Genomic DNA, 20,757 nt, shown 5'->3' on the forward strand with positions numbered 1-20,757 from the left:
TCATCAAATACAGTTGTGCTGTCACAGATTCCGTTGATCCCAAGTAACTGTGCAGTTAAATAATCGATTAAAATATTCATTACGATATTTGAGTAAACTTTCATGTTCTATAGAAGCAAAATAGATCAAATCTGATAAGTGTACAGAAATATTTTTACAATGTTATTTTTCTCAGTAATATTTTTAATTGTGTAGAATTCAAATCCTGTGTGTGAATAAAAGTATATAGTGTGACTCTGACATAGTTTTCTTTCGAGTTATTGATTTAGTGCGGTTTTTTTCCCTTCAGATTTATCCACAGATCATTTGGAGACAAAAAAGCAGATTGAAACTCTCCGTGAAAGATTTGGGGAGGAAAACTGGCTACATAGTCATGCTGGATTCTGCGTTCAAGATGTTCTTGGCCTCCACAAGACTGCTGCAGTGTCGACAGATATTCCTTCTCCTGTGAAGGTGGATATGGGAACATCTCCACGATGGGGGAATATTATTTCTACAACCTCTCATACAGTAGGCAAATCATTTAAAACAATTTTATTCTTTAATTTCATCTTCTATTCTGCTACATATGTTTATTGTATAGTTAGAGGTAAAATAAAAATAAAATTAGAGTGTATATTATTCCAGTTTTAATGAAATTACCTGAACTATATTGCAGATAATATTTCCAACATAGTGATCACATAACATGACTGTAGTTAGTTCTGAATATTATAACAAATTGTAGCTGACAGTAATACTTTTAAGAGGATCATGTGTTCGACGGCATTGTATTAACCAAAAAGGTTCTTATGATATGCTGTCTATTCAGTGTAACGTTGACCACTTTTATATAAGGAAAAAGTCTAGGATAAAGCTACTGATACCTTCTTTCAAAGTTCGTCTTTATCTAATGTACTAAAGTATGATAATGAAATCGTAAGCATTCATACCTTCCAATATTTACTGTTCGATGCTGGCCTCCTGATCCCTCATAGGTATTGCAGTTATGTCACAATGTAAGGTTGACACAACTACTGCACTATAAAGAACATCTGTACTTGTATCAGTCCAGCGGCTCTACTAATTTAGAATAAGAGCTTGATTCCCAACTTGCTGTTCCGCTTCCAGATGACGAGGAATCATTCTCATGCTGGAAGGGATCAGTTGCACTATCATCGTAGTCATGTTTTATGCATAATGCCATCCTTCTCCCAGTATTCACTCTAGTTTTTCTACATACCTACATGCTCCTTTTAATATTTATATGTACAGTTTTGAATTTGATACTGAAACCCTATTTCAACACAGAATTTTAAATCTAATATTCAGACTTGATTTCGAGTTACTTTATTTTTTAAATATAAAGAGAGGGGGGTAGAAGGAGGAGGAGGAGAGAGAGAGAGAGAGTGCGTGCGTGCGTGTTTTTTTGTGTGTGTGTGTGTTTTTTTTTTTGTGTGCGCGCCTCTGTGTGTATTTTTTTTTTTTTTTTCTTCTTTTAACTGTGAAGTCATTCTCTTTCTTGCTTCCCAATATGTAGATGTAAGGTCCATAAAATTTTTCCAGAGATTCACACATTTTTAGATGTTCCATGTCCCTGGCATCTTCTTTATTACACAATAAACATTAGCAGAGTCCAATAAGCCTATTCGATGTATATGTTTTGTAAGACAGTCCTGACCAGTAATCAGTCTGAAAATGGCCACATTAGATTTTCGTGGTAGATCAGGAATGGATTTTAAATTTTGTGGTATATATAAAGTAGAAAGAGTCTGAATGTTTTGTTGTGCCTATTAGTTTATATTATTCACACATAGGATGGATGTACACAACATGTAAGTGACAATAGAAAACTATAAATATTGATAAAAATACGAAGAACCTTAAGATTTCACTGATGACACAGACCTCTAGTTTTTGTAAGAATGTACAGTAATGTATTCTGCACGATGAGAGTGAGAAAGTCATATTTTTAAAATATGAAATAACATCGAAATTAAGAAAATTTTTATATCGAAATTTAAGATTTTTATTCACCATAAAATGGGATTCCATTATCTCATGGATGCTGCAAGTAAAATCATATGGTTTCCCAGATCTTCGTGTATTTTTTTAACTCTACTGTATAACTACTATAATGTGAACACTGTAATGAACTGGTAATTTTGTCACTGAAATTCGAAGATATGCGTAAAGTATCAATCTTCTTAATATATCCAGCTGTTTGCTGACAGCATAAAGTCCACTGTAGTCTTTTCAGTTTCTTTTGCATGAGAAATGAGGGGTATTTTGATTGGTGTTCATTATAGATGATGCCTGTTGATAGTCGCCAGAGTTGGTGTGTAGTCATTATATACTGCAGGGCTGTGTCTTCTGCAACTGGTGCTCATGATTTTAATTTACTTCTTTTGTGGTTTATGAATGGACAGTATAGAAGAATGTGTTTCAGATCTTCAACTTGATTATTACACCACAGACAAGTAGGAGTATCAGAAAGGTGGAATCGGTGTAGGTACAATTGTGTGGTTTTTGGTAATGCATAAAGTATAATCATTGTAATCTATATGATTTATTGCCTTCTTCATGTTAATTTTGTTTACTAAGATAATGCACAGTATGCTAAATATGAATTAAAATTTTCCTATTTTTAGAATAAATCAGAGAGTTCTACAGCTGACATACTGACACAGTCTCCAAAAATAGCAAAAGGTGGAAGAATAAGAGAAGAAAAGTCATTTTCCCCTGAAGACAGAGCTGAAGTTAACAGCGAAGTATCAAAAGCTGTTCTGGAAGTCGAAAAAACTGAATGTGAAGAAACCATAGATGATGATGATGATGATGACGATGATGAGGAAGGTACTGTTAGGTTACTATTGCTTCTCGTTTCATATAATTGACAATTACTTGTAACTCTTTAGGTTATCATGCACATTCTGTTAACTAACGTTCATATATGTATTTTCATTATTAGAAATTCTTTGCCTTGAAATTAAATTAGGTTTGTTATGAAATATAGAGAATGAATTGTGGGATTGTAGTGTATAATAGTTACGTCCTTTTGGCTTCAAGTTGGCCACTTCTTTCATATTTTTTAGTTTTTTTTCTTCCTAGAGGACGTCCTTTCAATTTCTTTCACTCAGTGGTAGCCTATGTTGATACTAAAATATTTTCTAATCTTTTATTTCTTACCTTTTATCTTTCATGTAATATTCTTTGTGATGTTTATTCTCAGATGAAGGTGAAGAACAGTTATATCTTGTTCAAAGGCAGAGACGAGGAGGGCTGGAAACAGACGAATTCTTTCTGGTGGTTACTGATAAGTGAGTATTTAGTTAGAGATTTCAACATTAGTATAAATGTCATAAAATGTGTGACAGTAATCAAACTTCATTTTTTTCTACTATTATCACTGTATATACAGGGTGTTTAAAAAATACGGGGCATAATTTCAGGTATGTATTTCCCACATGTAGACAATCAAAATAGTTCATTACAACATGTGTCCGGAAATGCTTTATTTCCGAGTTATGGCCTTCACAACATTGAAATTTACCGGAACGTTTTTCTTTCCGCAGGTCGTTACCGTCAAAAGAGACATTAAGAGGGCACTCTGACAGTTCATTCCGAGGCGAAGGTTACATTCAGTGTTGTGTAGGCGTTAGACTGTGCGACATGTATTCAAATCAAGAGCTGGCAGAGATACACTTCATGTACGGTAAGGCAGACGGCAATGCTGCGCTGGCTCGTCGTTTATACCAGGAGAGGTACCCACAGCGACAATGTCCAGATCGGAAGACATTTATACGTCTCCATTACCGTCTGTGCGAGTATGGAAAATTTAACTCTCCTGGTTTGGGAAGGGGACGACCAAGATCTACAACTCCAGAAGTACAGGAGGAGATTCTGGAGGCTGTGAACATGACTCCTTCTATCAGCACACGAAGGGTAGCGTTGCAAGTCAATGTTCCTCATACAACTGTCTGGAGACTGTTGAAAGAGTATCAATTGTATCCTTATCATTTGCAACGTGTACAGGCCCTGTCACCAGCAGATTACCCTGCACGAGTTAGGTTCTGTCAGTGGTTCTTGCAGCAGTGTGGTGTAAATCCCAACTTTCCTGCCTTAGTATGAAGCACAGTTCACACGAAATGGCATAACAAATTTCCACAATCAGCATGTATGGGCGTATGAAAACCCACGTGCAACTGTTCCATCTCATCACCAGGTGCGGTTCTCCCTCAACATGTGGGCCGGTATCATTGGTGATCGATTACTTTGACCCCATGTACTTGTAAACAGACTTACGGGGCAGGCGTACACAAACTTCCTGGAAAACACCATACCTCATGTTTTAGAAGACACTCCACTGATCAGTCGTCAACACATTCACTTCTTACATGATGGTGCTCCTGCACACTTCAGTCGTACGGCTCGCCGATACTTGGATCGAAGGTTTCCTGATCGATGGATAGGTAGAGGTGGCTCAATTGCTTGGCCTCCACGCTCACCTGATCTGAACCCTCTCGATTTCTACTTGTGCAGCCATTTAAAATCATTGGTTTATTCGTCTCCGGTGCCTGATTTGGAATCCTTTCGAAATCGAATTGTGGCATGTTCTGAGGACATACGCAATACTCCTGGAGTTTGGGATCGTGTTCGCAGGTCAATGAGACATCGATGTGAGGTCTGTATTCAAGCAGGAGGTGGACATTTTGAACATCTTCTGTAATGACAACGACCTGCAGAAAGAAAAACGTTCCGGTGAATTTCAATGTTGTGAAGGCCATAACTCTGAAATGAAGCATTTCCGGACACATGTTGTAATGAACTATTTTGATTGTCTACATGTGGGAAATACATACCTGAAATTATGCCCCGTATTTTTTAAACACCCTGTATAATTAATTTATTTACACGTTTGTTAAAATATTTTTAAGTAATCTTTGTGCCAAATATGAAAATTCAACATAAACATTAAAAGATTATGTAATATGTGATTTATCATAAATTTCATGTTTATATAATTTTTACTGTGAATGAAATAATGTAGTATTTTATGCCTTTGTAGGGGACTGAAAGAAAGAGAGGTTTTATGTGGAAGGACACTTGAGAGGTGGACTATGTCTAGTTTACTGAGTTGTGTCCAAATAGGTAGTGAGAATCAGACATCCTCGGTACAGCTAACTTTTGACACAGTACGTCGTGATCGTCAAGAAAGAATATATATCTTGGATCGGAAAGATGCACAGGTAAGAATCTTAAACATTTATATACATATATATCGTGGGTTTACAGGAAAAAGTTGTCAAGTCTCATTGCTTTCCTATGCAGATACCAACTTTTTTCAGTAAGTCAACGAATTAAATTATATGAGCCATTGAGAGCAGAAGTGGTGTAAGTCAAAAATGGGTAATGAGGGTTAAAATAAATATTGTGTACAATACAGCGCAAAGGAGCAATTAATATTCAAATTATTTAAACTATTAGTAATCAGTGGATAGCACGAAGGACATATGAATTGCTACTTTGCGCTGTATTTTACAGAATTTTTACTTTAAACCTCATTACTCAATTTTGACTTACACCACTTCTGCTCTGAACGGCTCATATAGTGTTAGCGAAGTAAGTGCACATATTTTGACATGTGATAAATCAAATCATTGCAAATTGGAATTTTCTGCAATATTCTCTTCTCTCTAACAGTTTGTCCAACATTTAACAGTATAGTGAACTAGAACACAATACGAAATACCTGCGAAATTAGGCTGTCTACAGAAAAAGTTAGTGTCCTTTTCCATCTGAAAACCTCCAGTGAATTATTCGTCTGTTCATTTAGGGAAGTTTTTCTTAAATTGTATTGCAATAAGATATATATATATATTATTTTTACATGAGATTTTGTTTGTTAAATTGTAAATTAAATTAATTCAAATCTATGAAGTGACAGCCTACGGAGGGCCAAGGACAACCAGCCAATTGCTGCTCTCATGTCCACATGTCCCAGCAAAGATGAACGATCATCCAATCAGTCCAGGGGTAATATGTGGTCAGTATGATGATCCCCCAGTTGTTGCAGATAGCTTACAAAGCCAATTTCTCTACTTTAGCTCTCCAAATTCATCACGATGCTTGGTGGACACCATTACCATACAATGTTACAAATTTCATGAGGAATTTCTTCCCAACCATGAGGACTCGAACCAACACTCATTCGGTGCCCTAAACCACTCAGCTGTGGAGTGTAATGAAATAATATTACAGATTTTGAATTATTGTTTTTTGTTCCAAAGATTATGCCTGTTGATTGATCCTATCGTTATTGTTATCTTTCTATGTTATTTATTTAATCTCAAAAAATATTAACACAGATTTTTGAGAATTACTTTATTGTTATATTCAGAGCATTAGACACATACATGGTTTAATAAGAAATATGACGTAATTATCTGCATTAGTACTTGAACCGAAGATGAAAAAATTTATAGAATTCATAAGACACTTAAGTTTTATTGATTATTTTTTTCTGTCATAAGCATTTAATGTCATGCTAAAAGACTACTATTTCTCTCTCCTGCCTATTTCTTACTCTTGAAAATCAGCTACTCTTACAAGTACAGTAGAATCTCTATTATCCTTGGTAATGAAAGGGGTGGACTGAACAGTTAATCGAAAAAATCTGGTAATCCGTACCATAAAAGATTTTCGTAAATTTAGTGAATAATATTTACACTTTCGTAATTTCGTCCATAGTCTTCTATTCGACACGCTAGGTAGTGGCTGAGAAGTTCAATAATTTAAGTCTGGTTGTCAACAATGGGATTTAAGGGCCAAGGAAACTCCTTGTCTCTGGAAATGTATTAATAGTGGAAGTCTCGTGTTGTAGATTTACATACTAAATACATTTCAACCTCGTATTCTGATGTGAGGTGAGCCACAGTTTCTCTTTCCCCAGACCACTCAATTATTTACACTTTTTTATACTTACCACAAGAGTTCTTTTGACACCCATAGAAAACATTTTATATAGAAGTTATACAATACGACAGTTCGAACACTAGACCATACTGTGTAACGAAAAAGGCTTGTAATAACACTATCTGGAAAAGATAACGTGCTAATACAATGTACAGTACTTAATGTATTTCTGCAGAAAAAAAAAAGCGCGAGAAAGACAGACGGATAATCCACCAATCGGTTAATAGAGTGACGGATAATCGGGGTTCTACTGTATAGTACTTTTTATAGCTACATGACTATTTGTATTGTTATACCTCAATGAGATGTCACTAACTACTGATACATTTAGTACCTATGTTTCGTAAATAAGTATAAAGTTAAAAACTAAGCCTAAGAAAGGGAGAGAGAGAGAAAAACTTTAATATACTGGGTGTCCATTTTCAAATGAAAAGGATTTCTGAGTAATTTTGAAATATGAGTTTGAGAAGTAAGTAAATTATGTTCGTCGTACATATACAGTAAAACTTTTTGTATGCAACAAATTTTTCTTTCAAGTCAGTATTTTACAAGAAAACTTGTCAAAGATTGATCGATATTGAAAAAGATTTGTCAAAAAAGATTTTCATATTGCTAATATTTGACAAGATTTTAAAACATGCTTCAAGTTCATTGAAACCCATGTAGGCTTACCTACCAAATACAGTATAAATATGTAAATCCTTTGGAGAATAACTATAGGTTATACAAAACAATATATGTATTACTTAACTATATGGTGCCCTAAAACGAATATTACGATTGCATATTGTTTTAAAACAAAAGATATAGGGGAGAGTCGGGTAGTATCGGACAGTGCATTTCTTTCATCTACCACCATATGGTAGTACCTGAATGACATGGTTACGTTTCTCTATGCGACATCACAGAAACGTAACCATGTCAATCAGGTACTATCATCGTGTGGTAGATGAAAGAAACTCACTGTCCGATATTACCCGATGTCCGATACTACCCGACTCTCCCCTACAATTAATATTTGCCTAGATTATAGGTTAATATCATCTTCATTCAAAAAATACATGTATACATGTAGGCCTATTGATACTTAACTCGAGATATCTGTCTTGTAATTTCCTCATACACATTACGATATTTTTCTTCATTTTGTTATGGTATTTACAGGCATGGGTTTAATTTACATAATTTAATGAACTTGCAAACAACTTTCCTCGGCCAGAATACCATGTTTTTTCTTGTGGTTTTTGGCACTGTAATATTTTCGAATCTCACTGGTCAATTTCTGCAAGGAATTGTCAAATATTTGATCACTTAGAACTTGTTTTTATTTACTTTCATGACAGTCCAATACTTTTGAAGTATTGTAAGTGATTTTACAATAAAACTTTTGGAGTACTGGTATTGGCAAGCTTGAAAAGTCTTGTGAAGAACTGAATTTTACGAAAATTGCATCATGTACAAGCAGCTTAAGTCCATTTCAGTATCAATTTGAGTGAAATTAATTGTGCAGAATTTTTCGTTCGTATCATTTTTATCATGTAATTAAATGTAGAACAATCTAGGTGTGTATGGAGTTTTCATGTAATCCATAAATATTTGTAGTTAAGTATTTATGTATTATGTAAATACATTGCATTGTTTTGTGATCTTCTGTTTAATCAGAAACTTGTACGTGCTCTGGGTAAAATACTAGAGTCAAGACCACTTACTGCTATGAATCAAGTTGCATACAGGTGCATGAAATGTTCTACACAGTTTTCGCAAGAGGTACCTCCTTCAGGTATGTTGGTTGAATTGGAACTAATTATTATAAAGCTGAATTTTTTAAATTCATAAATGTAGCTATAGAACTACCGGTAATTGTAGTTCTGGTATTAAAAATTATGAATAATAAATAAACACGAAGAATTTATTAAAAGATAAAGAATATGTTAATATTAAGATCAGAGTTGACATGCTAAGCAGTTTGCTTTATTCAGTATGGAACAAACCATGATTGACTGAACATCTGCATAAAAATAAGTGCAAGATATGCAAAGAAACAGATACAGTTCTTGATAATCATATACAAGAACGCAGAGGCCTAAATAACAGTAACATAGTCTAATTTAGGATGCCCGAGAAAATTAATTGCAGATAATTCAATCTCTAGTGCCAATTAACACGTTAAAAAATTCCAGCTACTAAAACTTTACGAAATTATAGTATTTCTCTGTAGTTATTCATTGTAAGAATACATTCTTAGTTATAGTCTACCCTATGGAATGGAATGAAATTTACGGGAGGGGGCACTATGTCCCAGCACTGCGACCTGTTATGATCTATTGTGCTAACCCTCAAGCTAGGCACATTCCCGGCTGACTGTACTAAGGTTTGCTGTATACCCAGGTTTCGAGCAGGCAGCATTCCGGTGATCAGGGAAATGCTATGGAATGTTGACGAAATGGAGAAATGGTGACGACTGATGTAGATATCTAATATGAGAAAAAAACGGAAGAACCCCGAGAAAAGCCCCAACTGCAACCTTGTCCGCCACAAGTGTTACTATTGATTTTTCAATGAAAAATCCTGGATCTGGCCAGGACTCGAACCCGTACTGTCTGCGTGACAGGCTGGAGATCTGACCACTTAACCACTACAGGGAAATAGTCTACCCTATTATAAGAGTATTGTTTCTTAGAAAGGAAATTATTGGGTATCACACAAATTCCCTTATATTTCACATACTGTAGCTCTTTGTGGACTAGAACCTCTTGAGGAAAGAAGAGAAAAATCTTGTATGTATACTAATGGTCCCCCTCCTTGAATACACACCTAAGCAGGGATAAGGACTAACAAAGTTGAATTTTGTTTTGGGCAAGAAATGATGGTAAATTTTGTCTGGAGTGCTGCCATTTAGAGATAGTTTTTTTTACATACTAAAAATTTATGGTGTGGTCATCCAGTTTTATTTGCCTTATTAATGAAGCAATGATAAAGATTTTTATATCTTTAAAATCCATTGTCCTTGGATGACTGTAAACCAACGAAATTCATACCTAATAGAAAGTATTAACCACCGGTTATCAAAGACGGCTGTTTGTAGTAATACTTAAATTTGTTTCTAGGGGTAGGAGAGAAAATCTTTACATGTCCCACGTGCAATAGCACACTTGTGATTCAGATGGATGAAGTTCCGTTACCGGCACAGCATAGAGATAACCAAATTGAGAAACAGGTGGCAGCTGCAGAGAGTGGACCACCATCTTCAGGTTTTAACTCATCACCATCACAATCAAGTATAGGTATGCAATTTATGATTTACAATTTTTTATACAGGCAAGGAAAACCAATGTCTTGTAATTAAATCGTAAAGTAACTCAAAAATTAATTGGAGACATCTAGAGAAGAAAACATGAAATCATTTTCTTCAAGTCACTAAGGATAAAATTAGTAAAATACTAAAATAGAGATAAACGATAGATAGGAAGCTTTGTAATTTGATGTAAACACTGGATAATAATGTCAAATTTATATACAGATTAAATTTTTCTTTGCTAACGAGGAACTTTACAGAACTTAAACTTCTGATGACATGAAAGTTGTAATTAACTTGAAAGGTTTTCACTGTTTCTGTTAGGGGTGAAATAATGATCTAATCAGTATCCATTAATTAATTAATTCATTCATTCATAATGTTCTGACAAAGGGAAGATCTTTCACTGCAAATCCAGCATTCTCAATGTTTTCTAATTCAGTATATTACTGCAAATTTATTGTTGATCATATTGAAATTGAAGGAAAGCATGACTGTATTGGCGGTGATAATTATTTTTTTTACCAGTTTTGATAAGAACTACACCAAAGTTTGTAGTAATCTATTGAATTTGTTAATAACATCACCCCTAACAGAATTGTGATATTCATCATTTTTCCCATTTACTCTTCAGTTATTTTTAGTGATTCTTTCGTAAATGATTAACACCTGCTTTGAGCATTCTGCTGAATGGCATTTCTTGTCAATCTCAGAAATAATTTCTAAAGACCAACATTATGTCAAAGCTTACACTTTACTACCCAGTCACTGATCAGTGTCATAAAGGCAGCAAGTCTAATTTATTGAGCCTTCTTAACGAAAGTCGTAAGTTTAAAAAACTAGAACAAAGACGTAGAAATCAAGGAAAAATATTGTACCCTTTAAAAATCAATGCAACCTAATCAAATTTACAACACTGATGAGAATGTGGTGTATGGAAAACATTTCACTCTTCACGAACTTTGTATTACAATGAAGAGAAGCAGATAAAAATTTGGTGTTGAGTGGCCATACAACTATTCATTCCTGCACTATCCAGCCTGTGATTTACCAGGAACCTAAAGTTAATTTTGAAGTATAAGCTCTCCAACACATACTGAAACTGAAAACGTAACTAAATTGCTTTGAGCTCCAGCCTGATAAAACAAATAATGACACAATTTTTTCAAGATATTTTCTTTTCACATGCAGAAAATAATACTCAGCTGCTTGTCAATTCCTTTTGCACTTATCATAATCGAACTCATATCAGTTCCACTGACATGGAGTATAAAGTCAAGGTTATCCCTTCAGGATGCATTCCTTTACTTCAGCTACTCGATATACTACATTTCAGACAATTCAAGGTATGGTAATGCTGAAGCAGATTGATGATAACATAATCCTTGAAAATTATTCCTTCATGCCATTAACAAGAGATTCAATACATTGCTTTTGTATATCATTTGCAACCATTTCTGCTCTCCAGCAGATTTCGACTGGTATGAAGAATCCAGGCTAACAAGATTTAAAACATCTCCAGAAATTATTTTTGATTTCGACAACAAGTGTCATTCAACAGATTGCCCAAAGCAGGTGGTCGTGAAGTGTGTCTATTGTGATTAGTAAATCTGTTTTCAACATTTTATACTTTACTCAAATGAAAAAATGGATTCGAAACACTTTAAAATCTGTGCTTCAGTGGCTAACCATGACAATATCTTTGAAAAATATTGGAGTGCAGGAGATCAAATGACTTTATTGTCAAATGCCTGGCATTAGAAAACAACAACATTTTATACTTTGTGGAAGCACCAAAAACGATTTTTCTCGAACTAGCTGAATGAAATTAAGGTGACCATAATGTTTGATGTGCTTGACCATTGCAGGCAACTTTTTGTATATGTATTTTACAACTGAAGACCTCTCAAATTAACTGCAACTTTCATGTATTTGCGAAATGAAGCTACTAAGTTGTGCAAAGTCCTTCGTAAATTCAGAAAGGGAACCAATGATGCAGGAAAAAAAATCTGTTCTTACACTAGAGAACGAAGTTTATGTCCTGATGACTGTAACTATATTTAGTGGTAGAAGGAAATAGTGTTAGGTGGACTTATTCAGGGCCATTGCAGGCAACTTTTTGTATATGTATTTTACAACTGAAGACCTCTCAAATTAACTGCAACTTTCATGTATTTGCGAAATGAAGCTACTAAGTTGTGCAAAGTCCTTCGTAAATTCAGAAAGGGAACCAATGATGCAGGAAAAAAAATCTGTTCTTACACTAGAGAACGAAGTTTATGTCCTGATGACTATAACTATATTTAGTGGTAGAAGGAAATAGTGTTAGGTGGACTTATTCAGGGTACTAAGGTTTTATCTGCCACCATTTTACTATTAATTAATTTCCATTTCATTAACTCTCCATTCGCAGGAGTGTAATGATAAGCACTCACTTTTTCTAGTGCCCTAGTGAAGCTTATCATAATCCATATCTTTCAGTCCACACCTGTAGAGTAATGGTTAGCGTGTCTGGCCGCGAAACCAGGTGGCCTGGGTTCGATTCCTGGTTGGGGCAAGTTACCTGGTTGAGGTTTCTTCCAGGGTTTTCCCTCAACCCAATATGAGCAAATGCTGGGTAACTTTCGGTGCTGGACCCCGGACTCATTTCACTGGTATTATCACCTTCAACTCATTCAGACACTAAATAACCTAAGATGTTGATAAAGCGTCGTAAAATAACCTACTAAAATAAATAAAATTCATATCTTTCTTTTTGTAAGTCGCTGATGACTGGCTACTCACCACTCCTCTTTTAAACTGTTAAAAACATTACTACTACTTTGTTGGAATTAGACTTTTGAGTAATCCACCATGTTCTGCAACTTGAATTTTCAATGTTTCGGAACTACATACAGGTTCCATCATCAGAGTAAGACCAGAGAGATCGCCTACTCTATTGGTCTTGTTATGCCAGGCTAATCCAAACAACGAAATATTGGAAATTTCAAGTTCCAGGACACAGTGGATTACCCAAAAACCTATTCCAATAAACATAGTCGCCTTGAAAGCCTAAAAACTCATATTACTACTAGCTATTTCCTCCCTTCCTCCTTCTGATGCCTGTTAGAGTTTAGGTTTGTCAGCCTGATTGGGTTTTAAATTAATCTTTTTTTCCCCTTTCTTTTTCTTTTATTTTTGTTATTTATTTATTTTTTGTCAACTTACATTTCTTTTGTGTGCTGTAAGAGATGTTTGGAAAGGCCTTTGAGGAAAAAAAAGAGAGAGACTTCCTTTTGTTAACTTTGGCAACACTAACGAGTTCCATTACTCTCCCTTCCAGTGGCAAGAACACTAAGCAGTCATTGCAATTGTTTAATGAGAAATGTTTGTTGAAAATGGACATCCACTACACAATCTTGCCAAGTGTGAGTGTCGATCTGTGATTGGTTTCCACAAACATTTTGTGGACATTAATTTCAAATTCATTAATGTGTAAGGTAATCTAATGAACAAACAGAATATGGCAAAGTGGTGTAGAAAATTCTTAGTTCATGTAATGGACATTCTGATTTTTTTTTCTATCTTTTATGGAGAGGGACCTGAAGGCTTACACTGCAGTCTAAGGCTTATTGTGCTTACCACTCCTGTTCTGTGAATGATACTTGTAGCCCAACAGCTGCGCTCTTGTACAAATACAGCATGTCACTGTGAACTTAACCCAGGCTATAGTATGGATGGTGATGATGATATGTGAATTAATGATGATTAAATGAATCCGAGGTCCAACGTTGAAAGTTACCCAGCAATTCTACTTCAATTGGTTGAGGAAAAACCCCAATCAAGTGACTAGTTCCAACCAGGACTTGAACCCAGACTCGCCCATTTCACTGTCAGGTCACAGTATAAAGAAGAATCAGTAGAGGCAATTAGTTCATTTCATGGGAACTAATTCCGAGTGCTCATGTCACAAAACAGGATCTAATATCTGGAATCTCCACTAGATGGTTCTCCATCTACATAAGAAATCTGACAGGGCTAGCATAATTAAATATTAACCGAAAACATTTATTACCCATCTTTTAACTGCATCAAAATCCACAGTTAATTCCCGATTTACCACGAAAATCGTCTGTAGCTGCATTTAGATTGGCAACAGGCCATGATTGTTTGGCCAAACACCTGCATAGAATTAGAATATATCAGTCCCCTAACTGCCCATTGTGCAACTCAAACCAAGAAATGGATTCGGAACACCTCAAAATCTGTGCTTCAGTGGCTGGCCATGATAATATCTTTGAAAAATATTGGAGTGCAAGAGGTCAAATGACTTTATTGTCAAACGCCTGGCATTAGAAAACAACAACAACCCATCTTTTAACAATTTGAAAGACATGAGGCAAAGGAATGGCAACATAACCATAATAATAATTACTTCCTATGTAAACATTATGAAAATATTCACTAATTGACGCTAATGTTCAAGTCACTGTTTGAGGCTTATGTTGGCAATTACCAACCAATATTAATATTGAAGCATGAGCTTCGGTGAAGTGAAAATGTCAACAATGGATATAATTTTATTGTCTTGCTAATAACATTATATTACTTACTTACAAATGGCTTTTAAGGAACCCACAAGTTCATTGTTGCCCTCACATAAGTCCGCCATTGGTCCCTATCCTGTGCAAAATGAATCCAATCTCTATCATCATATTCCACCTCCTTCAAATCCATTTTAATATTATCCTCCCATCTACATCTTGGCCTTCCCAAAGGTGTTTTTTCCCTCCGGCCTCCCAACTAACACTCTATATGATTTCTGGATTTTCCCATAAGTGTTACATGCCCTGCCCATCTCAAACGTCTGGATGTAATGTTTTTTATTAGGTCAAGTGAAGAATACAAAGTGTGCAGTTCAATAACATTATATTTTAGTGACGGATATTATTTCATGCCAGTAACGTTATACTTAGGCCTGAATGATTATTTCTATTGACAGCAATATTTTGTATGTTGATTTTGGTTTCCAAATTGGATTTAACATACACGTTAAAATTTCGAACTGATTTGGGTGAGTAGGATGTCTCTAAATAAGTGAAACAAAACCAAACCTCAGCTACATAATTGCCCAATTACATTGGCTAGCTCTTGGGTCTAGCTATGAAGGAGTGATTCAAAATATACAACAATTTATACGAGCAATGACCCTTGCCCATATAGTAACATGCCATAGTTGAACTCAGTGACTGCATTATTTCCCGAGTTCGAGTCTTGTGTAGATATAACTATATAAGTAATTAGTATGTCTATGAAGGAGTTAAATAATGTCAAAATTTACATACATAATGACTCTTGCCCATAATAATAAGCCATTGTTTCAACCTTGTAAGACTCTTGAGTTCGACTCTTATAAAATTATGAGACGTAATAATTAGGGTTTGGTGTAGGGCTCTTGTGTCTAGTAATGAAGGAGTTAAAAAATCCTGTACAAGAAGTGAAGAGGGTAAGAATTTGTCACTTCAAATGTGTTATCCACTGCAATATATCTTTTGACAATGGAAGGAGGTAAAAATATTGCAATTCAAACATAGTCTACTACAGCAACGGAAAAGTGAAAGAAGTTACAGGAATTAATTTAACAGTTTTCAGTTAAGTATTGTCCAAGTGCAGCACTGCATAATGATTTAAGCATTGTGTAGTTACGGTATGTCTTAAAAGTTGAGGTAGGTAATTATTAGGCCCACTTTGTACACTTAAATAGTTAAATCTACAATTATAAAAGGAGCCTACATCAGATATACAGTGAACACACATTTTTAATTGTAACAGGTTACCCCAAATCCTTGTTTATTTATTAAATGTTTCCCTGTTGTATGTATTTTACAACATATTATGATCCAAGACGAAATGGAATGGATATGAAGACACAGAATAAAACTGTAGTCACTTCTTGGAATATAAGCTTTCATGGCCAGCGTCATAGGGATTGATGTTATCCAGGCTAAAGGGCTATGGTCTGTTGGAGCTGGTGCTACCATACGTTTCATCTGCTACTCCGGCAGACATCATCAGTGGTGTGGCACACGGGAGAGCAAAGATCTCCTTAGTGCGCTGGGAACAACTGAGACTGTGGCTGGTTTCCTTACGGTATTTAAGATCGGGATGGATCGCAGCTTGTCATTGTTGCTGCTGTCTGCACCTGTGGTCGACATGTTGTGATGAGTTACTGTCGTGTTCAGCTGTTGTATGAATGGTTTAATGCATGTGTTTCTCAGGGCTGGGTACCATGCGTCATTGACTTTAAGGCCTTCTTCCTTCTGATTGAAGTTGTTCTTGTGCTTGTAGGTTTCAATGGCCTCTCGATGTAATCTGGCATAGAAGTGTGACGTGTTGCTTAGGATGTCAGTGTCCTCGAACCTGATGTTGTGCTCCCCTCTTTATACTCGTGTTTGGATACTGCTGACATATATATGTGGCCTAGGCAGTAGTTTCTTCTATATTCAGTAATCCAGGTCTTGAAACTACGTTGAGTCGTCCCTATGATACTGAGCCACAGGAGCACGGAATCCTGTATACTCCAATAGTCTATAATCGGTCACGTTTGTCCTTGGCCGAACGTAACCAACTGCATGTCTGTTTCGTTGGAAGGGAGACTGTCTCTACGTTGTGGTGTTTTAGTAGCTTACCGATGCGATCTGTAACCTGTTTAAAGTAAGGAAGGAACACTGTGCCTCTCTTGGTGCAGCCTTGACTCGGACTGGGGGGTGTTTACCTTCTAGGTTTCAAGGCTCTTCTGATCTCTCTTGGCCTCCAGTGTAGACCTGAGATGGCAGATTTCTTGATCGAGGTGTTTTGGATCGGAAATCTGCTTGGCCCGGTCAAACAGAGTTTTCATCATAGCACACTTTTTTGTTTGGGATGATAGAGTCTTTGTGTAAATAGTGATCTGTGTGCATGGGTTTCCTGTAAACTTTGTGACCGAGGGAACCATTCTCCTTTGTGCAGACTAATACATCCAAAAAGGGCAACTGACCATCATTCTGTGTTTCCATAGTGAACTGTATCTGTTTATGATGGCTGTTAAGGTGGATTAAGCAGTCCTCCAAGACATGTCTTCCATGGTTCCAGATCACGAACGTGTCGTCCACGTATCTAAACCAGCAGGCAGGTTTAAGTACTACAGACTTCAGGGTTACCTCTTCAAAGAATTCCATATATAAATTGGGATTACAGAGCTGAGTGGGCTCCCCATAGCTACTCCATATGTCTGCTCGTAGAAAACCTGATTCCATTGGAAATACGTGGTTGTCAACACATGCCGGAACAGAGCCACAATGTCTTCAGGAAGATGGTACTGAGTTTTTCCATGGTGTCGCCGACTGACACTCTAGTGAATAGAGAAACCACATTGAAGCTCACTAGGATGTCCTGCAGTTGTATAACCAAGGTCTTGAGTTTCTCGATGAAATGTGTAGAGTCTATGATATAGGAGCTCATCTTACCTATGTATGGTTTCAATAGGTTGGTGAGATATTTTGCCAATTCGTAGGTTGGGGAACCAATCTCACTAACAATTGGCTGGAGTGGAACTTTCGGTTTGTGGATTTTCGGTAGGCCATATAATCTTGGTGGCAGTGCTTCAGATTTCTTGATTAAGCGTTGTATTTCAGTTGGGATACACGAATTCTTGATGAGGGTGTTAGTTTTCTTCAGGGTAACTGTTGTTGGAGCCCACGACAATTTCCTGCCTGGGTCCAGAAGATCTCTGACTTTCTTCTCATAATCCTTGGTGTTGAGGATTACTGTTGCATTGTCTTTATCTGCGGTTGAATGGATCCTGTTGAAGAGGCGCATTGTACTTCTTCATAGATGTGCCATTTTTTATCTCGCAAAGCAGAAGCTAGCATTGATCTTACTTTATAATGGCGAGTGTTTTTAGTAGCTCTCCTTTACAGCACAAACCCAACACATGGTCAAGGGTTTCATTCTCGCTACAGTCAATATGGATTGTGCTGGGACATCTACTAGGGACTGCTCGAACCACCACAATGTTAGAGGACATTTTCAGAGCATTAGTTCTTTCCGAAATTGATAAACCTTTCCTGTTACTGACCCAAAAGTTTGCCTTAGGATGATCTGCAAAACCTCAACGCCTCTGCCTCTTAAGGTATGCTCTTTCCATGTAGCAAAAGCTCATTCTCGTCATATTTTTCTTATTTTCCTACCTATCTATTGAGTACCATCATTATCATTGGGTAGGTCGTGTTAGGATTGAGTACATCAAGTGTTAAGATATATATTATTATTTTGGGCACCTCTTTTACTTGAAGGACGATTGTACATGCTTTCTTCTTGATCTTATTCCATACATATTTCAGTTTTCAGGAACAGCCTGTTGATTTTGTGTATTTTTAATGTGCAGAAACTACGGCTTTATGTCATTTATGTTTTACTTTGAATGTAAAGTATGACATAATATAAGTGTACTATTTTTGTTTTTTGTTTTATTCTTTGTAAACATTTATTTTTTCTGTTAGATGTCACTTGTTTTATTGTAATGATGAACATTTCTATTTCTTTACTCCTGTTTAGACTTTCATCATTTTACATAGAGTAATCTTATCTTTATTTTTTTGTTCTTGTCATCAACATACATTTTCTACTGACTGTATTTACGGTATAGTTTTGTACTCTTTCTTGTTAACCATTTTCTTGGAATAAGTGCAACGTATATACATAATATTATACCATGGGGGTCGAATTTTCACTATGTTTCTCTTGAGTTTCGAGTTCATACCGGTATGTTCAAAACTAGCTGAAATTGATCCATTTTTAAGATAATAAAAATTTTTAGCATGACTTTCCTCAGAAGGGAAAAAAATTTTTTGCGTGACTTTCTTCAGAAGGGAAGTAAAGCTGAGAGGTTTGTGTCATAGATATATTCATATTCATCAAATATTTAATTTTTCTCCATCTCAAAAATAGCTAGACTAGTAGAGTCCAGGAAGATCTTCTTTGACCATATCTGGAAGTGTTTGAGACCAGCAAGCCTATGACAATCACATATCTGCACATATCTCTCTCTTTTTCTCTCTCTCTCTCTCTCCTTCCTTCCCTTGTTCCCTCTCCCTACCCCCTCACTCCTCTCTCTCCCTCCCCTTCCACCTCCCCTCCCCTCCTCTCCCCCACTCTCTCTCGCTCTCTCAGAAATCTATTTGAATCCAAAAGCAAGCATGATATTCAGTAGATCATGCTGGAAGACTTGCTTGCAATATTAAGGAATGTGTTCAATTTTCGGGACCACTTTTTTTGTCTTTATTACAAAGGAACTGTTAGTGAGCTGACAGAATATCCAACCTATACAAAGTCCATACACCAAAAATTAGCTGCAAGTTCAAACTGCAAGTTTCCAATATCAAGATACGAATCCCTATTAAAATGCTAGAGGAAGAGCATAGAGTTTGTGCACCCCTGTATGGCCACCCGGTAGTATCATAGCAAGCCCTGCCTCTCCCTTCCTCTACCCAGTTGCTGCTGTATGGCTGCAATTTCAGGATCTTGCAGTTGAAACTTGCAGCTGATTTTTGGTGTGTGACATTCTTACAATACTTTCCTTCTATCAGAAAAATGTCAAGGCATTTTTCGATATGAGCTCACTGACAGTTCCCTTGTTATGTTGTTTATAGTATTCAAAGCAACATTTCTCTTGTAAGAATTAATTCTCTGTACATCATAGGATTGGTATGGCAATTACGCACTGGGGATACTAAATAATGCATTTACTACAGGACTATAAAACTAAATTTCATGTTGCAACAGCCACATTAGGAGTTAGGACTGAGCCTATGTATGTATGTAACTGATTGCCATCTTGGTCTAGCGGTTAGCAATGCTGGCTCTTAAGCTCGAGGTTTCGAGTTTGGTTCCTGAATCTGCCAACGGATTTTTCCTTGATTATTGATTAGGAATTTTTCCTTGGTATACAGAGTGAAAAGGGTATAACTGCATTAATTTTAAGAACAGAATCTTTAGGTTGTAAGTAACCAAGAAGTCACAATGTCATTTTGATATCTGAATAACGGTTTAGCTAAAAAAAAAAAAGTCTGAAGTTTGAATCCCATTTATGGTGAAAGTATTGAGTATTGAGAAGCATGAGTGTTAAGATATCAACGCGATGAATAAGCTGAAAAAAAAAAATTCCTTTGTCATTTCTTCGAAAAACGCTTCATACAAAATTAATTGATTAAAAACGCATTTATAGTGCAATGGAACTTTCAAGTAAATCTGACATTGCTGCACTTAAGGGTTGCTTGGAAAGTGTACACTGTTTATCTGCGTTCTTATGTTGTATCTCAGCAGTAGCAAGTTTTACGCCATTCTTTTCGTAGAATTCTTAAGGTGAAGTCAATTAAGGACAGTGCCAAAATGTATTAAGTGAGTACCTAGATATGCTTTTAATTTATGGGGAATCAAGACAGAATTTCCATAAATCGATGAGGCTGTATCAGATGTGATTTCCTAAGAGA

General features: G+C 36.1%; 1 protein-coding gene across 2 annotated transcripts in view; it reads left to right on the forward strand.

The window, feature by feature from the left end:
- Positions 1-20,757, forward strand: part of LOC138694567 (serine/threonine-protein kinase 11-interacting protein) — a 79,543-nt gene that overhangs the window by 29,128 nt on the left and 29,658 nt on the right. For both annotated transcript variants that reach the window (XM_069818427.1, XM_069818428.1), the window contains exons 5-10: positions 290-510; positions 2,631-2,835; positions 3,212-3,299; positions 5,048-5,228; positions 8,617-8,734; positions 10,062-10,238. In XM_069818427.1, coding sequence (XP_069674528.1) covers positions 290-510; positions 2,631-2,835; positions 3,212-3,299; positions 5,048-5,228; positions 8,617-8,734; positions 10,062-10,238 — 990 coding nt within the window. The remainder of the gene's footprint in view (positions 1-289; positions 511-2,630; positions 2,836-3,211; positions 3,300-5,047; positions 5,229-8,616; positions 8,735-10,061; positions 10,239-20,757) is intronic.

The sequence above is a fragment of the Periplaneta americana genome, chromosome 2, assembly GCF_040183065.1.
Source record: "Periplaneta americana isolate PAMFEO1 chromosome 2, P.americana_PAMFEO1_priV1, whole genome shotgun sequence".
Classification (NCBI taxonomy): domain Eukaryota; kingdom Metazoa; phylum Arthropoda; class Insecta; order Blattodea; family Blattidae; genus Periplaneta; species Periplaneta americana.